This window comes from Oncorhynchus mykiss, chromosome 3, assembly GCF_013265735.2.
Source record: "Oncorhynchus mykiss isolate Arlee chromosome 3, USDA_OmykA_1.1, whole genome shotgun sequence".
Taxonomy (NCBI): domain Eukaryota; kingdom Metazoa; phylum Chordata; class Actinopteri; order Salmoniformes; family Salmonidae; genus Oncorhynchus; species Oncorhynchus mykiss.
The window spans coordinates 81,503,695-81,525,923 of record NC_048567.1 but is presented as its reverse complement, the minus strand read 5'-3'; the positions used below and the strand labels follow the sequence as shown (position 1 = coordinate 81,525,923).

Here is a 22,229-nt window from a genome sequence, read left to right as displayed (position 1 = left end):
CCCCCCTCTATCCTCCCTCTCTCTTTTCACCCTCTCTCTCTCCCTGTCCTCTGTGGCAGAGGGAGCAGTGTGGCCGCTGTCAGCCTGATTTTGAGCTGATTGCTTTGACTTCTCTAATGGCTGTGAAGTGGTGCCTCTAAATTGGCTATCAAGTCCTTCCCGACACTCTGACTGCCTCTGGAATTTGTTGCATTTCTCTGCATCGCTCTCCACACCTCCATCCGTCTCAGTCTCTCTGTGCCTCTCTTCCTCATATCCTCCTCTCCTCCTTCTCCTTCTCCTTCTCTTCTTCTTCTTGTGGCTCCTGTAATGGCGCCGGTCTCTGGATTTCCATTTCTTGATGCCTGCTGCTCTCTTGCCAGTCTGATCTTTTGACTGACTACTAGATTTACCACTGCTGTAGACTCTGCCGTGTCTCTTCAGTTGCAAGCTGCAGCTCTCTGTGTCTATGTCACTCATGTGGTGATCACATATTAGACAATCCTTCCTCTCCACTGTCTCTCTGTCATCTCTGATAGGGATATGATAGGCCTCTTTGTTGTGCCTTTTGTTGTCTATTAGTTCCTCAGAACAGACAGAGGTTGAGCCGATACACAACGCCTCGGATATCCTCGGCTCCGTCTTACTCTGACTGTCACCAGTACGAACATTCGCCCTGCTCTGCTGCGAGGCCTTAAAGTCAAAATGGAGTGGATTGCAGCTGTAGGAGAGACGGGGCTCTGTCCTGGTGAAGGTCAGCATCTCTGAAGGCCATTGGAGAACAGTGTATCCATCTTTGCTGAGCACAGAGAAGAACGGCTGACTGGGCTTGGTGAAAGGACCCGACAGGGTCTTCACCACCACCGTACTGTCTTCTCCTTTCTCTCTCGCAGTCCCAGGACGCTCAGAGGACTGAGAGGAGGAGGAGGAGACGTTCTCAGGGGGACCATCAGAACTGCTAATGGAGAGGTTTTCTTCCCCTGAGACACTCCTTTCTACTTTATGAACTTGTTGCTGTTTGCTTGTTTCCGGTTCAGCCTCTGTTGAGCCGTTTCTCTGAGTTTCCTCAGAGTTCTGTGTATCTAATACTGTGTCTGGGTCATCTAGGGGAATGTGACAAAGGGATGCAGGTAATTGGGAGACAGAGGACACATAATGTCTGGCGATATCCTCCGAGTTAACCAGCACAGAATACAGATGTGATGCCTGTGGAGGCATGGGGATGTCAGACCTGGACAGTGTATCTGATGACTTCTGGCTCCCCTCACTAACACCGTCAGGGCTAAGATCACCAGGCTTAGTGCCGTTAATCTCCACACCCGCAAAACCCCGTCCTTTCTCCTCTGCAGTGGTTGAAACAGGGACGTTCAGCTCAACGAGGGGAATTCTGAGCTTCCGTGTTCCGGTACGTTCTTTGGAACCCTCCTCCGTGTTCTCACAGAACACAGCCGCTGCAGAATCCAGCTTCACCAATGCTTTCTTTGGGAATGAGAACGAGAAGGCGATTTTGTGCCTTTTGTAAGTTTGTTTCATGGCCTTGCCGTTGTAGGGCCAGTACGATGTCTGCTGGGTCTTGCTGTTGGAGGCCAGGCCAGTGCTGGTGCCTGTGGTGTGGTTGTGGGTGCCGGTCTCCAGCACGGTGGAGTTGTGGCTCTCTCCTGACAGTCCATCAGTACGGCTCTCTCTGCAGCTGGCGTCCACTGCTACAGTAGTAGACTTGAACTTGGGGCCACTGCCCGGAGCGCTGAAATAGAAAAATAAAACATTTGAATGAATATCAGCGAGTAAGTCCGTGTTTATACGTGCATGTTACTCCGTTGTTACGTGCAAATCCCTCAAGGATGTTAATGCTCATGATTCATGTGGATATACTTCAGCAAGGACCCTAGACGACTGCAGCGTACACTTCAATTATACAGTGTATCCAGTATATGAAAACATATTTATTTTTTTACAGTTTATTTATTTATCTTCTTCAACACTCTAAAAAAAATGAGGGGTTCAACAAGGGTTCTTCTTTGATCCTCAAAGTTCTTTGAAGAACCTTAGGTTTCTTGGCACTGACAATTTCCCCCAAATGGTTAGGAGGTACGGTTCATCGAGGAACCTCCTTAGTAGGTGGGGTGGGGGGTGGGTTCTTGAAGGAATTGCACAACTGAAACATTTGGATTTACATTTGAAAGGACAGCAGATGCAGGCACCTGAGTGCAAAACATTTAATAAAGCTCTCCTCAATTTAAGGTTTGTCCTTTGTGTGATCTAAATGTATATTGTTTCATGATAATTCCATATATATATTTTCCAATTTGTGCGAATCTTTCTAAAACAGAAAATGGACACAATTCAATGGATATCAATCAACGAAGAGGTAAGAGTTCGTAGGCTATGAGAATATGTTGAAGGGTAGCTGTATTGGGTGCAGATGACTCACTTTGCATCTGTGTCTGCAGGTATGCAGACGAGGAGTTAAACAAAGGTCTGTTATGCAGATCACATGTACCATCTTCCTCCCTTACCTCTTCAATGAATATCCCATAGATGTATACATTATGGACAAGGGATGTTCATGAAAACCACTATAGTCAGGGGCGGCTGAATCCCCCGAGCTGACAAGGTAAAAATCTGTTGTTCTACCCCCTGAACAAGGCAGTTAACCCACTGTTCCCCTGAACAAGGCAGTTAACCCACTGTTCCCCTGAACAAGGCAGTTAACCCACTGTTCCCCTGAACAAGGCAGTTAAACCACTGTTCCTAGACCAGTTAACCCACTGTTCCTAGGCCAGTTAACCCACTGTTCCTAGACCAGTTAACCCACTGTTCCTAGACCAGTTAACCCACTGTTCCTAGACCAGTTAACCCACTGTTCCTAGACCAGTTAACCCACTGTTCCTAGACCAGTTAACCCACTGTTCCTAGGCCAGTTAACCCACTGTTCCTAGGCCAGTTAACCCACTGTTCCTAGACCAGTTAACCCACTGTTCCTAGACCAGTTAACCCACTGTTCCTAGACCAGTTAACCCACTGTTCCTAGACCAGTTAACCCACTGTTCCTAGACCAGTTAACCCACTGTTCCTAGACCAGTTAACCCACTGTTCCTAGACCAGTTAACCCACTGTTCCTAGACCGATTAACCCACTGTTCCTAGACCAGTTAACCCACTGTTCCTAGACCAGTTAACCCACTGTTCCTAGACCAGTTAACCCACTGTTCCTAGACCAGTTAACCCACTGTTCCTAGACCAGTTAACCCACTGTTCCTAGACCAGTTAACCCACTGTTCCTAGACCAGTTAACACACTGTTCCTAGGCCAGTTAACCCACTGTTCCTAGACCAGTTAACCCACTGTTCCTAGACCAGTTAACCCACTGTTCCTAGACCAGTTAACCCACTGTTCCTAGACCAGTTAACCCACTGTTCCTAGACCAGTTAACCCACTGTTCCTAGACCAGTTAACCCACTGTTCCTAGACCAGTTAACCCACTGTTCCTAGGCCAGTTAACCCACTGTTCCTAGGCCAGTTAACCCACTGTTCCTAGGCCAGTTAACCCACTGTTCCTAGGCCAGTTAACCCACTGTTCCTAGACCAGTTAACCCACTGTTCCTAGGCCAGTTAACCCACTGTTCCTAGACCAGTTAACCCACTGTTCCTAGACCAGTTAACCCACTGTTCCTAGACCAGTTAACCCACTGTTCCTAGACCAGTTAACCCACTGTTCCTAGACCGATTAACCCACTGTTCCTAGACCAGTTAACCCACTGTTCCTAGACCAGTTAACCCACTGTTCCTAGGCCAGTTAACCCACTGTTCCTAGACCAGTTAACCCACTGTTCCTAGGCCAGTTAACCCACTGTTCCTAGACCAGTTAACCCACTGTTCCTAGACCAGTTAACCCACTGTTCCTAGACCAGTTAACCCACTGTTCCTAGACCAGTTAACCCACTGTTCCTAGACCGATTAACCCACTGTTCCTAGACCAGTTAACCCACTGTTCCTAGACCAGTTAACCCACTGTTCCTAGGCCAGTTAACCCACTGTTCCTAGACCAGTTAACCCACTGTTCCTAGGCCAGTTAACCCACTGTTCCTAGACCAGTTAACCCACTGTTCCTAGACCAGTTAACCCACTGTTCCTAGACCAGTTAACCCACTGTTCCTAGACCAGTTAACCCACTGTTCCTAGACCAGTTAACACACTGTTCCTAGGCCAGTTAACCCACTGTTCCTAGACCAGTTAACCCACTGTTCCTAGACCAGTTAACCCACTGTTCCTAGACCAGTTAACCCACTGTTCCTAGACCAGTTAACCCACTGTTCCTAGACCAGTTAACCCACTGTTCCTAGACCAGTTAACCCACTGTTCCTAGACCAGTTAACCCACTGTTCCTAGGCCAGTTAACCCACTGTTCCTAGGCCAGTTAACCCACTGTTCCTAGGCCAGTTAACCCACTGTTCCTAGGCCAGTTAACCCACTGTTCCTAGACCAGTTAACCCACTGTTCCTAGGCCAGTTAACCCACTGTTCCTAGACCAGTTAACCCACTGTTCCTAGACCAGTTAACCCACTGTTCCTAGACCAGTTAACCCACTGTTCCTAGACCAGTTAACCCACTGTTCCTAGACCGATTAACCCACTGTTCCTAGACCAGTTAACCCACTGTTCCTAGACCAGTTAACCCACTGTTCCTAGGCCAGTTAACCCACTGTTCCTAGACCAGTTAACCCACTGTTCCTAGGCCAGTTAACCCACTGTTCCTAGACCAGTTAACCCACTGTTCCTAGACCAGTTAACCCACTGTTCCTAGACCAGTTAACCCACTGTTCCTAGACCAGTTAACCCACTGTTCCTAGACCGATTAACCCACTGTTCCTAGACCAGTTAACCCACTGTTCCTAGACCAGTTAACCCACTGTTCCTAGGCCAGTTAACCCACTGTTCCTAGACCAGTTAACCCACTGTTCCTAGGCCAGTTAACCCACTGTTCCTAGACCAGTTAACCCACTGTTCCTAGACCAGTTAACCCACTGTTCCTAGACCAGTTAACCCACTGTTCCTAGACCAGTTAACCCACTGTTCCTAGACCGATTAACCCACTGTTCCTAGACCAGTTAACCCACTGTTCCTAGACCAGTTAACCCACTGTTCCTAGACCAGTTAACCCACTGTTCCTAGACCAGTTAACCCACTGTTCCTAGACCAGTTAACCCACTGTTCCTAGACCAGTTAACCCACTGTTCCTAGACCAGTTAACCCACTGTTCCTAGGCCGTCATTGAAAATAAGAATTTGTTATTTTAACTGACGTGCCTAGTTACATAAATAAGTTATCACAAAAAAAAAAACTAAATAGGAATACTGTCGTATGCATGTTTTGTTAAACATCTGTATAATTAAAAAAAGAAAGAAAATGGATTCACAGACATCACTCTCCCTACACCTCTGATGAATATAACAGGAAACCCTTCCAGTCACTATGGATACGGAGAACATCAACACATTAACATCAACACGCCAGAGGATATACCCAATGGACTTGGGACTCTTGGGAGTTTACCTCAAATTTAGATTTTTTTTAAAATTCCTAGGCTGTCATTGAAAATAAGAATTTATTCTTAACTGACGTGCCTAGTTAAATAAAGGTAAAATTTTAAAAATGTACAAAGCTTTAAAAACATACAGTACAACAATTACATGTGAGGTAGCAAACCCTAGTCTGGCTTATTTATGGCGGTTTGGGAGTAGTGGCTTTTTCCTTGCTGAGCGGCCTTTCAGGTTGTCGATGTAGGATTTTACTGTGGATTTAGATATTTTGTACCTGTTTCCTCCAGCATCTTCAAAAAGTCCTTTGCTGTTGTTCTGGGATTGATTTGCACTTTTCACACCAAAGTACGTTAATCTCTAGGAGACAGAACGCGTCTCCTTCCTGAGCGGTTTGACAGCTGCGATGTCCGATGGTGTTTATACTTGCGTACTATTGTTTGTACAGGTGAACGTGGTACCTTCAGGCGTTTGGAAATTGCTCCCAAGGATGAACCAGACTTGTGGAGATCTACAATTGTTTTTTGAGATCTTGGTTTATTTCCTTTGATTTTCCCATGACGAAGAGACACTGAGTTTTAAGGTAGGCCTTGAAATACATCCCCAGGTACACCTCCAATTGACTCAAATGATGTCAATTAGCCTATCAGAAGCTTCTAAAGCCATGACATCATTTTCTGGAATTTTCCAAGCTGTTTAAAGACACAGTCAACTTAGTGTATGTAAACTTCTGTCCCACTGGAATTGTGATACAGTGAATTATACGTGAAATAATCTGTCTGTAAACAATTGTTGGAAAAATTACTTGTCTCATGCACAAAGTAGATGTCCTAACCGACTTGCCAAAACTATAGTCTGTTAACAAGAAATTTGTGGAGTGGTTGAAAAACGAGATTTAACCTGACTCCAACCTAAGTGTACGTAAACTTCTGACTTTACCTGTATGAAGGTTCCCCAACAGTTTACAGAGAGACAGAGAGAGAGAGAGACAGAGAGAGACAGAGAGACAGAGAGACAGAGAGAGACTGAGTCTAAGTGTATGTAAACTTCTGACTTCGCCTGTATGAAGGTTCCCCAACAGTTTACGTTTGCAGAACCCCTAGGGGATACCTTAGGAACCTTTTTAGAGTGTAACCAAGATGGTTGAAATTATAAATACACCCAGCAGGACAAGATGGTTGAAATGATAAATACACCCAGCAGGACAAGATGGTTGAAATTATAAATACACCCAGCAGGACAAGATGGTTGAAATTATAAATACACCTAGTAGGACAAGATGGTTGAAATTATAAATACACCTAGTAGGACAAGATGGTTGAAATTATAAATACACCTAGTAGGACAAGATGGTTGAAATTATAAACACACCCAGTAGGACAAGATGGTTGAAATTATAAATACACCCAGCAGGACAAGATGGTTGAAATTATAAATACACCCAGCAGGACAAGATGGTTGAAATTATAAATACACCCAGCAGGACAAGATGGTTGAAATTATGAATACACCCAGCAGGACAAGATGGTTGAAATTATGAATACACCCAGCAGGACAAGATGGTTGAAATTATAAATACACCCAGCAGGACAAGATGGTTGAAATTATAAATACACCCAGCAGGACAAGATGGTTGAAATTATGAATTATAAATACACCCAGCAGGACAAGATGGTTGAAATTATAAATAAACCCAGCAGGAAAAGAAGGTTGAAATTATGAATTATAAATACACCCAGCAGGAAAAGATGGTTGAAATTATGAATTATTAATACACCCAGCAGGAAAAGATGGTTGAAATTATGAATTATAAATACACCCAGCAGGAAAATAAGGTTGAAATGTTGAATTATAAATACACCCAGCAGGAAAATAAGGTTGAAATTATAAATTATTAATACACCCAGCAGGAAAAGATGGTTGAAATTATAAATTATTAATACACCCAGCAGGAAAATAAGGTTGAAATGTTGAATTATTAATAAACCCAGAAGGAAAAGATGGTTGAAATGATGCCATTCGAACCGATTAAAAGCAAAAATGTCAACATTTACAACCAGAAGATGTTCTTTGTGACTATTAGCCTGCTTTAAATGTCAGGAACTATTAAACGTTATCTGTGACAGATCACATCCCATAGGCAAGAGGTACTTGGACCAATGATTGTAACCAAATCCTGGAGGTAAGTTACTGGGTTTCTATACACACCATTGGACCTCTCTGCGTTGTTCGGCCAGCTCATGTAACCTCTGGAGTGCTCTCTCCTGTTTCCTCTCATCCTTCCTGGTTTTAGAGGCCACATTCCGGGCAAACTCTCTCTGCTTCAGCTCCTTTAGCCGCTGTGGATGGCAGAGAACAAATATTCAGTTTGATATCTCCATCATCACAAAGATATCGCTTAAGGTTGTGTCCCAAAACACCACCTTGTTTCCACTATAGTGAATACGTTTTCACCAGGGCCCAAGTGGTGTACCATATCGGAGAGAGGACGCCTACATCTTGTGTTGAGGCTATTGGCGCCCAGCCTGATTACAGAGAGAGAGAGAGAGAGAGAGAGAGAGAGAGAGAGAGAGAGAGACAGAGAGAGACAGAGAGAGACAGAGATAGACAGAGAGACAGAGATAGACAGAGAGACAGAGAGAGAGACAGAGAGAGAGAGAGAGAGAGAGAGACAGAGAGAGAGAGAGAGAGAGACAGAGAGAGACAGAGAGAGAGAGAGACAGAGAGAGACAGAGAGAGAGAGAGAGAGACAGAGAGACAGAGAGAGACAGAGAGACAGAGAGACAGAGAGACAGAGATAGAGAGAGACAGAGAGAGACAGAGAGACAGAGAGAGAGACAGAGAGACAGAGTGGGAGTCTCCTTCTTTTTCTCCTCAGCCCTACAATCGTGTTATTTTAACAGACTGCATGGGTATCTATCTTGGTATGTCATGGATTCAACAATATACTGCACTAGCAGCGCAGATTAAAAGTCCCTTCAGAACAACTATGGGAGGTGATAAAGGTGTTTTCACACCACTGTTACGCTTCGGCAAACCTATTTTCTGCACAAATGAAAAAAACTGGCTTCAGATGTGGCCGCTAAACTCCATGAAATTGGCCTATTTACTTGTAAAGATCAAACTCGCTGATATTAATTGGAATTTGCTTCCATTGTATGAATATATTTGTGTTTCTGAGGGGCCAGGAGAGGAGCGATGGAAACACTATTTTCCTATGTCATGTTGATTACAGTGTATATATATATATATATATACAAATGCAAATGGGTAGTTGCATATTGGATGTTGTAATATATATATTTTTTAAACACATGTTTCGGTAGGGTTAGCAAAATGTTAAATGACACTTAAACATTGCATTCCTTACGTTGTATGAGATAACACTATGCATTGACACGCATTCAACACTTTCGTTATATAATGTCAGCCAATTTCAATTGTCTGTATTCGCAAAGCTGTTACATTTATACAGATCTGCTTGTTTGCTCAGTGTTACTATGTCATTGTTGTCACCAATAGTGTGGTAATGATTAAAATAGCATTGGTCACCTCAGACAGCATGAAGAGTTTAGTTCCAACATTGGTTACAACAGACAGCCTGAGGAGTCTAGACCTAACATTGGTTACAACAGACAGTCTAAGGAGTCTAGACCCAACATTGGTTACAACAGACAGTGTGAGGAATCTAGACCCAACATTGGTTACAACAGACGGCCTGGGTAGTCTGGACCCAACATTGGTTACAACAGACAGCGTGAGGAGTCTAGACCCAACATTGGTTACAACAGACGGCCTGAGGAGTCTAGACCCAACATTGGTTACAACAGACGGCCTGAGGAGTCTAGACCCAACATTGGTTACAACAGACGGCCTGGGTAGTCTGGACCCAACATTGGTTACAACAGACAGTCTAAGGAGTCTAGACCCAACATTGGTTACAACAGACGGCCTGAGGAGTCTAGACCCAACATTGGTTACAACAGACGGCCTGAGGAGTCTAGACCCAACATTGGTTACAACAGACGGCCTGAGGAGTCTAGACCCAACATTGGTTACAACAGACGGCCTGGGTAGTCTGGACCCAACATTGGTTACAACAGACAGCGTGAAGAGTCTAGACCCAACATTGGTTACAACAGACGGCCTGAGGAGTCTAGACCCAACATTGGTTACAACAGACGGCCTGGGTAGTCTGGACCCAACATTGGTTACAACAGACAGCGTGAGGAGTCTAGACCCAACATTGGTTACAGCAGACAGTCTAAGGAGTCTAGACCCAACATTGGTTACAACAGACAGCCTGAGGAGTCGAGACCCAACATTGGTTACAACAGACGGCCTTTGTAGTCTGGACCCAACATTTGTTACAACAGACAGCTTGAGGAGTCTAGACCCAACATTGGTTACAACAGACGGCCTGAGGAGTCAAGACCCAACATTGGCTACAACGGTCGGCCTGAGGAGTCTAGACCCAACATTGGCTACAACAGACGGCCTGAGGAGTCTAGACCCAACATTGGATACAACAGACGGCCTGGATAGTCTAGACCCAACATTGGCTACAACAGACGGCCTGAGGAGTCTAGACCCAACATTGGCTACAACGGACGGCCTGGATAGTCTAGACCCAACATTGGTTACAGCAGACAGTGTGAGGAGTCGGGACCCAACATTGGTTACAACAGGCAGCGTGAGGAGTCTAGCCCAACATTGGTTACAACAGACAGCGTGAGGAGTCCATCTCCAACATGATGTTACACATATTTTAGCACCGCCACACACCTTCTCCTGTTTGAGACTTCAGTATTAACATCCTCTTCATCCCAAATACCACCCAGTACCCTGTATAGGGCGCTACTGTCGACCAGGGCCCATAGGGTGTGAATGTTAGTGCACTGTATAGGGAATAGGGTACCATTTGGCATGCGTTTACATTGGGTCTCATAGTAAGGATGTGATGTGGTGAGATCCCATATAATTTTGTCATGTTTATCAGACCTTTACCTCTCTGAGGGAGCAGGCTGGGTTAACTGGTCTGATCCTCTATGGATGGTGTTTAACACTACTGTGTGTGTGTGTGTGCGTGTGTGTGTGTGTGTGTGTGTGTGTGTGTGTGTGTGTGTGTGTGTGTGTGTGTGTGTGTGTGTGTGTGTGTGTGTGTGTGTGTGTGTGTGTGTGCGCAGATACAGTCCAGTCAGCCTTCCTAACCACCACACTGGTCTCTGTCAGCCTCAGTGCCGGCTGGCTGGCTGACCGGCTGGCTGGCTGGCTGACTGGCTGGCTGGCTGACTGGCTGGCTGGCTGGCTGGCAGAAAATACCAGGCAGGTTTGCATCTCCTATATTTATCACATTCCCAGGTGCGTTAGGTGCAATGATTAGTGTCGGTGGTGTAGCTATCCATCGATCGCACACAGCGATAGCGTTGGAAAAGGCTTCCTGAGTTCTGAACGATTGGTGGAACAGGAGGAGTGACCTGTGTTGCATTAGGATGCCTTGGGTTACATCATGTGGAACAGGGCGCTAATACCTCAGACTTAGAGGACACGTTCCTCATCTCCCGTGATCCGCAGGGGAAACCTGCCAGGGTTTCAGAGCTGTAGTACTGAAATACACCCATTTTCAACTCATTTTTGTAGAAGTCGTTTCGACACGGTGGTGAGATGAGATGGGGCGGGGGGGGGGGGGGGGGGGGGGGTAATCAATGTCTCTCAGTCTAAGACTGAAATACTTTTTCATCTCCTAACTTTTGAAAGTCAGAGTTTTAAGAGGATGTCTTTTCGTTTGGTTGTGTTTTGATTCTCCTAGTGATATAATTCTGGTCTGGCTATTCCCTGCTATCGATGGCCGTTTTATTCTCGTACCACCACCACAGTGATATTATTCTGGTCTGGCTGTTCTCTGCTTCGTCACTCGATGGGCGTTCTGGTTTCTGGTTTCTGATCCTCATCCAGCTCCCTGGCGTTTGGTTGGAGGCTACAGAATAACTGAACAGCTGAACTAAACAACAGAACTACAGAACAACTGAACATCTGAAATGAACAACAGAACAACTGAACATCTGAAATGAACAACTAAACAACAGAACAACAGAACATCTGAAGTGAACAACTGAACAACAGAACTGAACAATAGAACACATGAACAACAGAACTGAACAACTGAACAACAGAAAACAGAACTGAACAATAGAACACATGAACAACAGAACTGAACAACTGAACAACAGAAAACAGAACTGAACAATAGAACACATGAACAACAGAACCGAACAACAGAACAACTGAACTGAATAACAGAACAACATGACAACAGAACAACAATACATACAACAGAACAACAGAACTGAAGAACAGAAGAACAGAACATCAGAACTGAATAACAGAACGACTGAACTGAATAACAGAACAACAGAACTGAATAACAGAACGACTGAACTGAAGAACAGAACAACAGAACTGAATAACAGAACAACAGAACTGAATAACAGAACAACAGAACTGAATAACAGAACAACAGAACTGAATAACAGGACAACAGAACTGAATAACAGGACAACAGAAGAACTGAAGAACTGAAGAACAGAACAACAGAACAACAGAACTGAACATCCAAGCAGGGTTGTATATTTTCTGCAGGGCATTGTAATCTCCACAAGCCTCTGGGAGGAGGCCGTGTGACATTGGCTGTGTGGTTCCTAATAGTGTGATGAATGTGGCTGGACCAAAGCTGAAACGTAGATGTGGTCTATTATATACTGGCTGTGTAGTAACCAGTCGATGGACCCAGTCTAGCAGAGGGGTGTGTGTGTGTGTGTGTGTGTGTGTGTGTGTGTGTGTGTGTGTGAAAGCACTTTCCTGCGTGTGTTGGCATGTAGGGGGTTCTATCTAAATCCCCCAGAAATCCATGCATTCATTTCTCTCACGCTGGCTACATTCAATAGTGGGTTCACGGGGGGGGGGGGGGGGGGGGGGGGGTGGTTGTTGATGCTTCAATAGTTGACTGAGCCCCTGGTGTTCACAGCACCGACCCCGGAGACTTTTAGCTTTCAGGTGCTGTGCGAGTCCAGAGCAACGGGGTCAGAACACATCAGAAAGCAGGACTAGTGGAGGAATTACAGCTTTAAACTCGCTATTTAAAGGTTAGCGTTGATGGCGATTCCCTTTTAGGTAAAACGTTATCCAATATTGAATACATGTCGAGAAGAAAAACAACACTGTCGTCTACAAATATATGAAAGGAAACAGAACCGGCAATGTTCAGTTGTTTTTCTGTTAAACGTTTTGCAGAGACTTCAGCAGTGTATTGTCAAATGTATGACAAGCAAGCTTTATCCGAAATGAAATGGCTCCTGTTGTACAGTTCGATAGGTACACTATTCAGATTGTATATAGAACAAGTAGAAAGGGAAAGGTTATATGCCATCGAATCAAACAACTCACTGTTCATCGATACTTTAGTGTAGACTTATATCACGTCGAAGTTTAGAAGAAGATTTTCAACAACAACAACAACAACAACTACAACAACAACCACAACAACAACAGCAACAGCAACAGGAACAGGAACAGGAACAGGAACAGGAACAAAAGCAATAGCAACAGCCAACAGCCGAGACCCAACAGCAACAGCAACAACAACAACAACAGCAACAACAAAAACAGCAGCAACTACAACAACAACAACAACAACAACAACAACAACGACAACAACAACAACAACAGCAACAACAACAACAACAACAACAGCAACAACAACAACAACAACAACAGCAACAACAACAGCACAAACAACAACAACAGCAACAACAACAACAGCAACAACAACAGCACAAACAACAACAACAACAACAGCAACAACAACAACAGCAACAACAACAACAGCAACAACAACAGCACAAACAACAACAACAACAACAGAAAACAGCCAAAGGCCAACAGCCAACAGCTAACAGCAACAACAGTAACAGCAACAACAGCAACAACAGTAACAGCAACAACAGTAACAGGGTCATTTCATAGGTATAGTACATATCTACTGAACCAATGAGTGGTAGTCACTAGTTACAGTACATATCTACTGAACAAATGAGTGGTAGTCACTAGTTACAGTACATATCTACTGAACAAATGAGTGGTAGTCACTAGTTACAGTACATATCTACTGAACAAATGAGTGGTTGTAACTAGTTACAGTACATATCTACTGAACAAATGAGTGGTAGTCACTAGTTACAGTACATATCTACTGAACAAATGAGTGGTTGTAACTAGTTACAGTACATATCTACTGAACAAATGAGTGGTAGTCACTAGTTACAGTACATATCTACTGAACAAATGAGTGGTAGTCACTAGTTACAGTACATATCTACTGAACAAATGAGTGGTTGTAACTAGTTACAGTACATATCTACTGAACAAATGAGTGGTAGTCACTAGTTACAGTACATATCTACTGAACAAATGAGTGGTTGTCACTAGTTACAGTACATATCTACTGAACCAATGAGTGGTAGTCACTAGTTACAGTACATATCTACTGAACAAATGAGTGGTTGTCACTAGTTACAGTACATATCTACTGAACAAATGAGTGGTAGTCACAAGCTACAGTACATATCTACTGAACAAATGAGTGGTTGTCACTAGTTACAGTACATATCTACTGAACAAATGAGTGGTTGTCACTAGTTACAGTACATATCTACTGAACAAATGAGTGGTAGTCACTAGTTACAGTACACATCTATCTACTGAACAAATGAGTGGTAGTCACTAGTTACAGTACATATGTGGCCACACAGTATTTCCCCATTTGTCCATGAACACTTCGGCATTGTTTGCAAAAGATTAAGAAAAGATAAGCAAACAATTAAGACATTGAATGGTTGAATACAATGAGGTACGTGTGTGTGTGTGTGTGTGTGTGTGTGTGTGTGTGTGTGTGTGTGTGTGTGTGCGTGTGTGTGTGTGTGTGTGTATGTGTGTGTGTGTGTGTGTGTGTGGCCCATTACCTGTTTGTGAGCATGGTCGTAAGAGTTAATGTGGTTGTCAAACTCCTGATGCTTGTAGTACTGCTTGTCACACAGGTCACAGTAGAAGTTGGCCTTCGGGTCCTCCAAGGCCTTGGCCATGGTCGTCGTCCTCTCCTTCTCCGCGTAGTCCTGGAAGAAACAATAAGGACAACACCACCTCTGTCAGGGAGGGAATCAAACTCTATTTCAACTCAGTGTCAGGGAGGGAATCAAACTCTATTTCAACTCAGTGTCAGGGAGGGAATCAAACTCTATATCACCTCGGTGTCAGGGATGGGATCTAACTCTATATCACATCAGTGTCAGGGATGGGATCTAACTCTATATCTCCTCTGTGTCAAGGATGGGATCTAACTCTATATCTCCTCGGTGTCAAGGATGGGATCTAACTCTATATCACCTCAGTGTCAAGGATGGGATCTATCTCTATATCACCTCGGTGTCAAGGATGGGATCTAACTCTATATCTCCTCGGTGTCAAGGATGGGATCTAACTCTATATCTCCTCGGTGTCAAGGATGGGATCTAACTCTATATCACCTCAGTGTCAAGGATGGGATCTATCTCTATATCACCTCAGTGTCAGGGATGGGATCTATCTCTATATCACCTCAGTGTCAGGGATGGGATCTAACTCTATATCACCTCTGTGTCAGGGATGGGATCTAACTCTATATCACCTCAGTGTCAAGGATGGGATCTATCTCTATATCACCTCGGTGTCAGGGATGGGATCTATCTCTATATCACCTCAGTGTCAAGGATGGGATCTATCTCTATATCACCTCGGTGTCAGGGATGGGATCTATCTCTATATCACCTCAGTGTCAGGGATGGGATCTATCTCTATATCACCTCGGTGTCAGGGATGGGATCTATCTCTATATCACCTCAGTGTCAGGGATGGGATCTAACTCTATATCACCTCTGTGTCAAGGATGGGATCTAACTCTATATCTCCTCAGTGTCAAGGATGGGATCTATCTCTATATCACCTCGGTGTCAGGGATGGGATCTATCTCTATATCACCTCAGTGTCAGGGATGGGATCTAACTCTATATCACCTCTGTGTCAGGGATGGGATCTAACTCTATATCACCTCGGTGTCAAGGATGGGATCTGTCTCTATATCACCTCAGTGTCAGGGATGGGATCTATCTCTATATCACCTCTGTGTCAGGGATGGGATCTAACTCTATATCTCCTCGGTGTCAAGGATGGGACCTATCTCTATATCACCTCAGTGTCAGGGATGGGATCTAACTCTATATCACCTCTGTGTCAGGGATGGGATCTGTCTCTATATCACCTCAGTGTCAGGGATGGGATCTAACTCTATATCTCCTCGGTGTCAAGGATGGGATCTAACTCTATATCTCCTCGGTGTCAAGGATGGGACCTATCTCTATATCACCTCAGTGTCAGGGATGGGATCAAAGTCTATATCAACTCAGCGGAACAGGTTGAAGTGATGCCATTACAAGTAAATAGTAAGCAGTTGATTGTAATGACTTCATTTCGACAACCCATTGGGAAGGTCTTAAGACTCTCTGATATTTTAGGGGTGGAGAGGAATGGACAACATCTCAGAGACAATCTGCATCCAAAAGCATTCCATATTAAATTCAGACCCAGTGGCCTCCAGTGTTCTACCCCTTACAGGCTGACCACACCGCTTGTGACGCGTGCGAGAGCATTGCAAAATAAATTTAGAAATCTATGTTATTCAATATTTGCACAAACACTGTTCGCACACGCCAACGAGAGTCTGCATTGCCAAGGGCAGTAAATCAGTTCTATTTCTGACGCAGATCGCGCTGCAAGTCCTGCCTCTCCCATCTCCTAATTGGTTTATAGAAGCAGGTACCCACGTGCCATCTCCTCATTGGTTATACCCACGTGGGTGACTGAAAGACGAACAAGGCCAGTATCGGTAATGCACCTAATTTATGAAAGTTGCCAATCACAATATAAAGTCAAGAGAAGAAAAGCTTGGAAGGAAGAGAGATGACTAGAAACGATTCGGTAGACAGTTTTATGTGTGGATTAATTGTCAGAGTAGAGGACCTTGTGCATTTCAGGTAAAATAACAACTACATTTTTTCAGGACAAATTAGCTACCAACAGCAAGCTAGCTAGCTAAATTGCCATAAATGTTTAATGCTTTTCGACCTGTCCACAAATTCATATAATTGGTTCAGAGTTTGTTTGGATATTTTAACCTGCGTGTTGTGATCGCGTTTGGTGTCGGGGGACAAAATAAACGTGTGCAGCCGGTTTGGGTTCTGTGTTGGGGGGGTAGGTTGAAGTGTGCTAAGAAAAAAATGGGCTATGTACAGTGTCAATATCCCAAAAATATAGCAACATACCTCATATACACTGTTTTCTTGTAGCATACCTCATAAAGACTGTTTCCCTGTAGCATACCTCATATACACTGTTTCCCTGTAGCATAACTCATATAGACTGTTTCCCTGTAGCATACCTCATATACACTGTTTCCCTGTAGCATACCTCATAAAGACTGTTTCCCTGTAGCATACCTCATATACACTGTTTCCCTGTAGCATAACTCATATAGACTGTTTCCCTGTAGCATACCTCATATACACTGTTTCCCTGTAGCATACATCATATACACTGTTTCCCTGTAGCATACCTCATATACACTGTTTCTCTGTAGTATATACACTGTTGACAACACTGAACATGCTCGTTTACATGGCCTACCCCCCCCCCCCAGCAGTCTTGTAATGCATGCAGACAACATGTCTGTGATTGGTGTGGTCTGGGACAACATGTCTGTGATTGGTGTGGTCTGAGAAAACATGTCTGTGATTGGTGTGGTCTGAGACAACATGTCTGTGATTGGTGTGGTCTGAGACAACATGTCTGTGATTGGTGTGGTCTGAAACAACATGTCTGTGATTGGTGTGTTCTAGGTAAGACAACATGTCTGTGATTGGTGTGGTCTGAGAAAACATGTCTGTGATTGGTGTGGTCAGAGACAACATGTCTGTGATTGGTGTGGTCTGGGACAACATGTCTGTGATTGGTGTGTTCTAGGTAAGACAGCATGTTTGTGATTGGTGTGGTCTGAGACAACATGTCTGTGATTGGTGTGGTCTGAGACAACATGTCTGTGATTGGTGTGGTCTGAGACAACATGTCTGTGATTGGTGTGGTCTGAGACAACATGTCTGTGATTGGTGTGGTCTGAGACAACATGTCTGTGATTGGTGTGGTCTGAGACAACATGTATGTGATTGGTGTGGTCTGAGACAACATGTCTGTGATTGGTGTGTTCTAGGTAAGACAACATGTCTGTGATTGGTGTGTTCTAGGTGAGACAATATTATTCTACTACGCTATACCAGATGCTTAATTCAGACAGAAACAGATGACACTATGATGCATGTTATTTACCCACAGATTTAATAACAGACACATTATTCACGTCCTCTTGATTTATTTGCATAATTTGTAGCGAGGGATGTTTGTGGTCCTTCAATACAATGCTCCTTGAAAACCCCTGAATTCATATAGATCCTCATTTTCTCATTTTATTATTGCGTATTAAATATTGATTTACAGCTAAATGGAGGGGGGATGAGACTACTTTCACTAGGGTACAGATCATATTTCAAATCTCATTTATTTCACTCTCAGGATATATGGAAAGTCGTCCATTGAAAGCTCTGTTGGATAGAGATATGTATTAAACCTCCTATCCCCAAAAGGGGTCCTGTTCAAACATCCCCGTGGCAACAGAAGAAGAAAGTAACACCGTTCATGATTTTAATCTATTTACACTAGATCTCATTCTCAGTGCCGATGTGAAAAATCACCATCGAAAAAAATGAAGCCTTTTTTGCATTAGATCCTCCTCAAAGGATGAAATCTCACCTCGGCGAAATAGAAAATAAACTAAAAACCTGAACACCCAGTGGACAATAGGGCTTCTCATGATTTTATTTCCTGACATGTAATTCAATGGTGCGTTTTCACACAGGGATACGATTCAACATCAAACAGCTGAACCAGTTTAACCTCGAGCTGAACTTTCGTTGGATAGCCATGGGTCTTGTGTCCAAATTGGCTCCCTGTTCCCTGTGCACAATGCGCTTACTTGTAACAAGAGCCCTACAACGGGTTACTGTATTTGGGACACACGCCTTGTGTTCAGATTCAAACCCTCTGCTTTTAAACTGTCACTTCTCATCCTGCCTATGTTGTCCAGTTGGCTCATATCTGAACTGAAGAGGCTTCGTGGTTCTATAACCCCTCCTCAATCAGTTCGGGGGGAGCCAAAGTGCCTCAAATTGCTGTGCGATAATATTGTCATTAACGGGGAGAGAACCCACTCAGGCTATTGTGTGGGGTTAGTTCTGACATGGACCTTACCACTTTACGCTGATATCACAGCCCATTACAGACCCAGAGAGATGTAATGGGGTGTGTGTGTGTGTGTGTCTCTGTGTGTGTGTCTCTCTGTGTGTGTGTGAGCGCACCAAGCATCCAAAAGAGCCGGTAAGCTGTGAAAATGCCCTGCATGCACTAGGTATTATATCAGACCACCAAACAAGTGATCCTGATTGACACGGCTCACGCAGAGATAAACTGTTAAACTATTACCAGGCTATTGCTCCTAATGGATAGGTGGTGTAAATGTGGGAAATGAACTAGCATTGCATCAAAGGCATTCAATAAGAAGTAACCTGAATACATTGGATTCCTCGGTTAGGTTACAAGTACCGGCCTATAACAGTAACGTGTTACCTGGATACATACTGAGTGTACAAAACATTAAGAACACCTGCTCTTTCCATGACATAGACTGACCAGGTGAATCCAGGTGAAAAGATATGATCCCTTATTGATGTCACCTGTTAAATCCACATCAATCAGTGTAGATGAAAGGGGAGGAGACGGGTTAAAGATCCTTCTTTAACCCGTCTCCTCCCCTTTCACCTAGTTTAATGAAGGTAGAGACACCTGAGACATGGATGTGTGCCATTCAGAGGGTGAACGGGAAAGACAGAAAATGTCATTTGACTAGACATTAAGAACACCTGCTCTTTCCATGACATAGGCTGACCAGGTGAATCCAGGTGAAAAGATATGATCCCTTATTGATGTCACCTGTTAAATCCACATCAATCAGTGTAGATGAAAGGGGAGGAGACGGGTTAAAGATCCTTCTTTAACCCGTCTCCTCCCCTTTCACCTAGTTTAATGAAGGTAGAGACACCTGAGACATGTGCCATTCAGAGGGTGAACGGGAAAGACAGAAAATGTCATTTGACTAGGCAAGTCAGTTAAGAACAAATTCTTATTTACAATGACGGCCTAGGAACAGCGGGTTAACTGCCTGATCAGGGGCAGAACGACAGATTTGTACCTAGTCAGCTCGGGGATTTGAACTTGCAACCTTCCGGTTACTAGTCCAACGCTCTAACCACTAGGCTACCCTGCCGCCCCTGCCTTTGAATGAGGTGTGGAAGTAGACACATTGCTTTTGTCGAGAAGTCCCACCCTGTATCAATAACAAGGAATCTGGATATATATATTATGGATTATTTGGTTAGGTTACGGGTACCGGTCTGCATCAATAACATGTAACATGGATATATATATTATGGATTATTTGGTTAGGTTACGGGTACCGGTCTGCATCAATAACATGGAACCTGGATATATATATTATGGATTATTTGGTTAGGTTACGGGTACCGGTCTGCATCAATAACATGTAACATGGATATATATATTATGGATTATTTGGTTAGGTTACGGGTACCGGTCTGCATCAATAACATGGAACCTGGATATATATATTATGGATTATTTGGTTAGGTTACGGGTACCGGTCTGCATCAATAACATGTAACATGGATATATATATTATGGATTATTTGGTTAGGTTACGGGTACCGGTCTGCATCAATAACAAGGAACCTGGATATATATATTATGGATTATTTGGTTAGGTTACGGGTACCGGTCTGCATCAATAACATGGAACCTGGATATATATATTATGGATTATTTGGTTAGGTTACTAGTACCGGTCTGTATCAATAACAAGGAACCTGGATATATATATTATGGATTATTTGGTTAGGTTACGGGTACCGGTCTGCATCAATAACATGGAACCTGGATATATATATTATGGATTATTTGGTTAGATTACGGGTACCGGTCTGCATCAATAACATGGAACCTGGATATATATATTATGGATTATTTGGTTAGGTTACTAGTACCGGTCTGTATCAATAACAAGGAACCTGGATATATATATTATGGATTATTTGGTTAGGTTACTAGTACCGGTCTGCATCAATAACATGTAACATGGATATTTTTGTATTATTATGTTGTTATGTTAACGAGTACCGGCCGCAAAACCCATTGTGGCTGATGGAGGAGCCCACGCGTCAGGCACCCTAGAGGCAAATCCCGGCAAGGAAGGAGTCAGGAAAGGGGACGATAGCGCTGGAAACTCCGAAACCAGGAGGGGGCGAAGCTGTTTGACAACTGGATTTGTGTCGTTGCTTCCCAATGCCAAAGAAGCCCCCACTCGCCACAGGCCGCTTCCCTCCACTTGGCCTACGGTTGGGCAGCAGGAAGGGTGACAGCATGATCCACTAAACGAGTCAGAAGTGATGGTCCTACTCCATTTTCCAGGGCGGAAACTTCTTTGGGGAAAGGTCACCGGAAAACATTGGCCATTCAGTCAATCAGAGTTGACATGGCGGTGATATTCTCAACACATCGGAACGGCATCCTGTGAAGTAGAGAAGGAGAAGACAGGCGGTGTGCATTCCTCAGGAGATTGTGCAAGTTATTAATCTGTTTGTTAATAAGAGTAGCCACTTCTTTCCCTACGGTCCTCTGCCAGCAAACATGTGTTGCATCAGAAGTCCGGTTGGTCCACACTGGTTGGTCCACACTGGTTGGTCCACATTGGTTGGTCCACACCGGTTGGTCCACACCGGTTGGTCCACATTGGTTGGTCCACACTGGTTGGTCCACACTGGTTGGTCAACATTGGTTGATCCACATTGGTTGGTCCACATTGGTTGGTCCACGCCGGTTGGTCCACATTGGTTGGTCCACACCGGTTGGTCCACACCAGTTGGTCCACACCGGTTGGTCCACATTGGTTGGTCCACACTGGTTGGTCCACACTGGTTGGTCCACACTGGTTGGTCCACATTGGTTGGTCCACACTGGTTGGTCCACATTGGTTGGTCCACATTGGTTGGTCCACGCCGGTTGGTCCACACTGGTTGGTCCACATTGGTTGGTCCACACTGGTTGGTCCACACTGGTTGGTCCACATTGGTTGGTCCACATTGGTTGGTCCACATTGGTTGGTCCACGCCGGTTGGTCCACACTGGTTGGTCCACACCGGTTGGTCCACACTGGTTGGTCCACACCGGTTGGTCCACACCGGTTGGTCCACACTGGTTGGTCCACATTGTCCTGGAAGAGACCGTTGTAAATACAGCTCCTGCACAAAATGCTAAATTTTCCCTCTGAACGGGAGAAGCCTCCAATAAGAAGAAAACATTGCGAAAGTATCCATTTCAGAGATAATGATTTACACAGCAACAGAATCCATGTCAGAGATAATGATTTACACAGCAACAGAATCCATGTCAGA

The 22,229-nt window shown here is 44.2% G+C and overlaps 1 protein-coding gene across 1 annotated transcript in view; it reads right to left on the bottom strand.

The window, feature by feature from the left end:
- Positions 1 to 22,229, bottom strand: part of znf804a (zinc finger protein 804A) — a 158,875-nt gene that overhangs the window by 3,311 nt on the left and 133,335 nt on the right. Inside the window, exons 2-4 of the mRNA XM_036965244.1 lie at positions 14,532 to 14,681; positions 7,723 to 7,853; positions 19 to 1,723 (exon numbers count right to left, since the gene is read on the bottom strand). Coding sequence (XP_036821139.1) covers positions 19 to 1,723; positions 7,723 to 7,853; positions 14,532 to 14,681 — 1,986 coding nt within the window. The remainder of the gene's footprint in view (positions 1 to 18; positions 1,724 to 7,722; positions 7,854 to 14,531; positions 14,682 to 22,229) is intronic.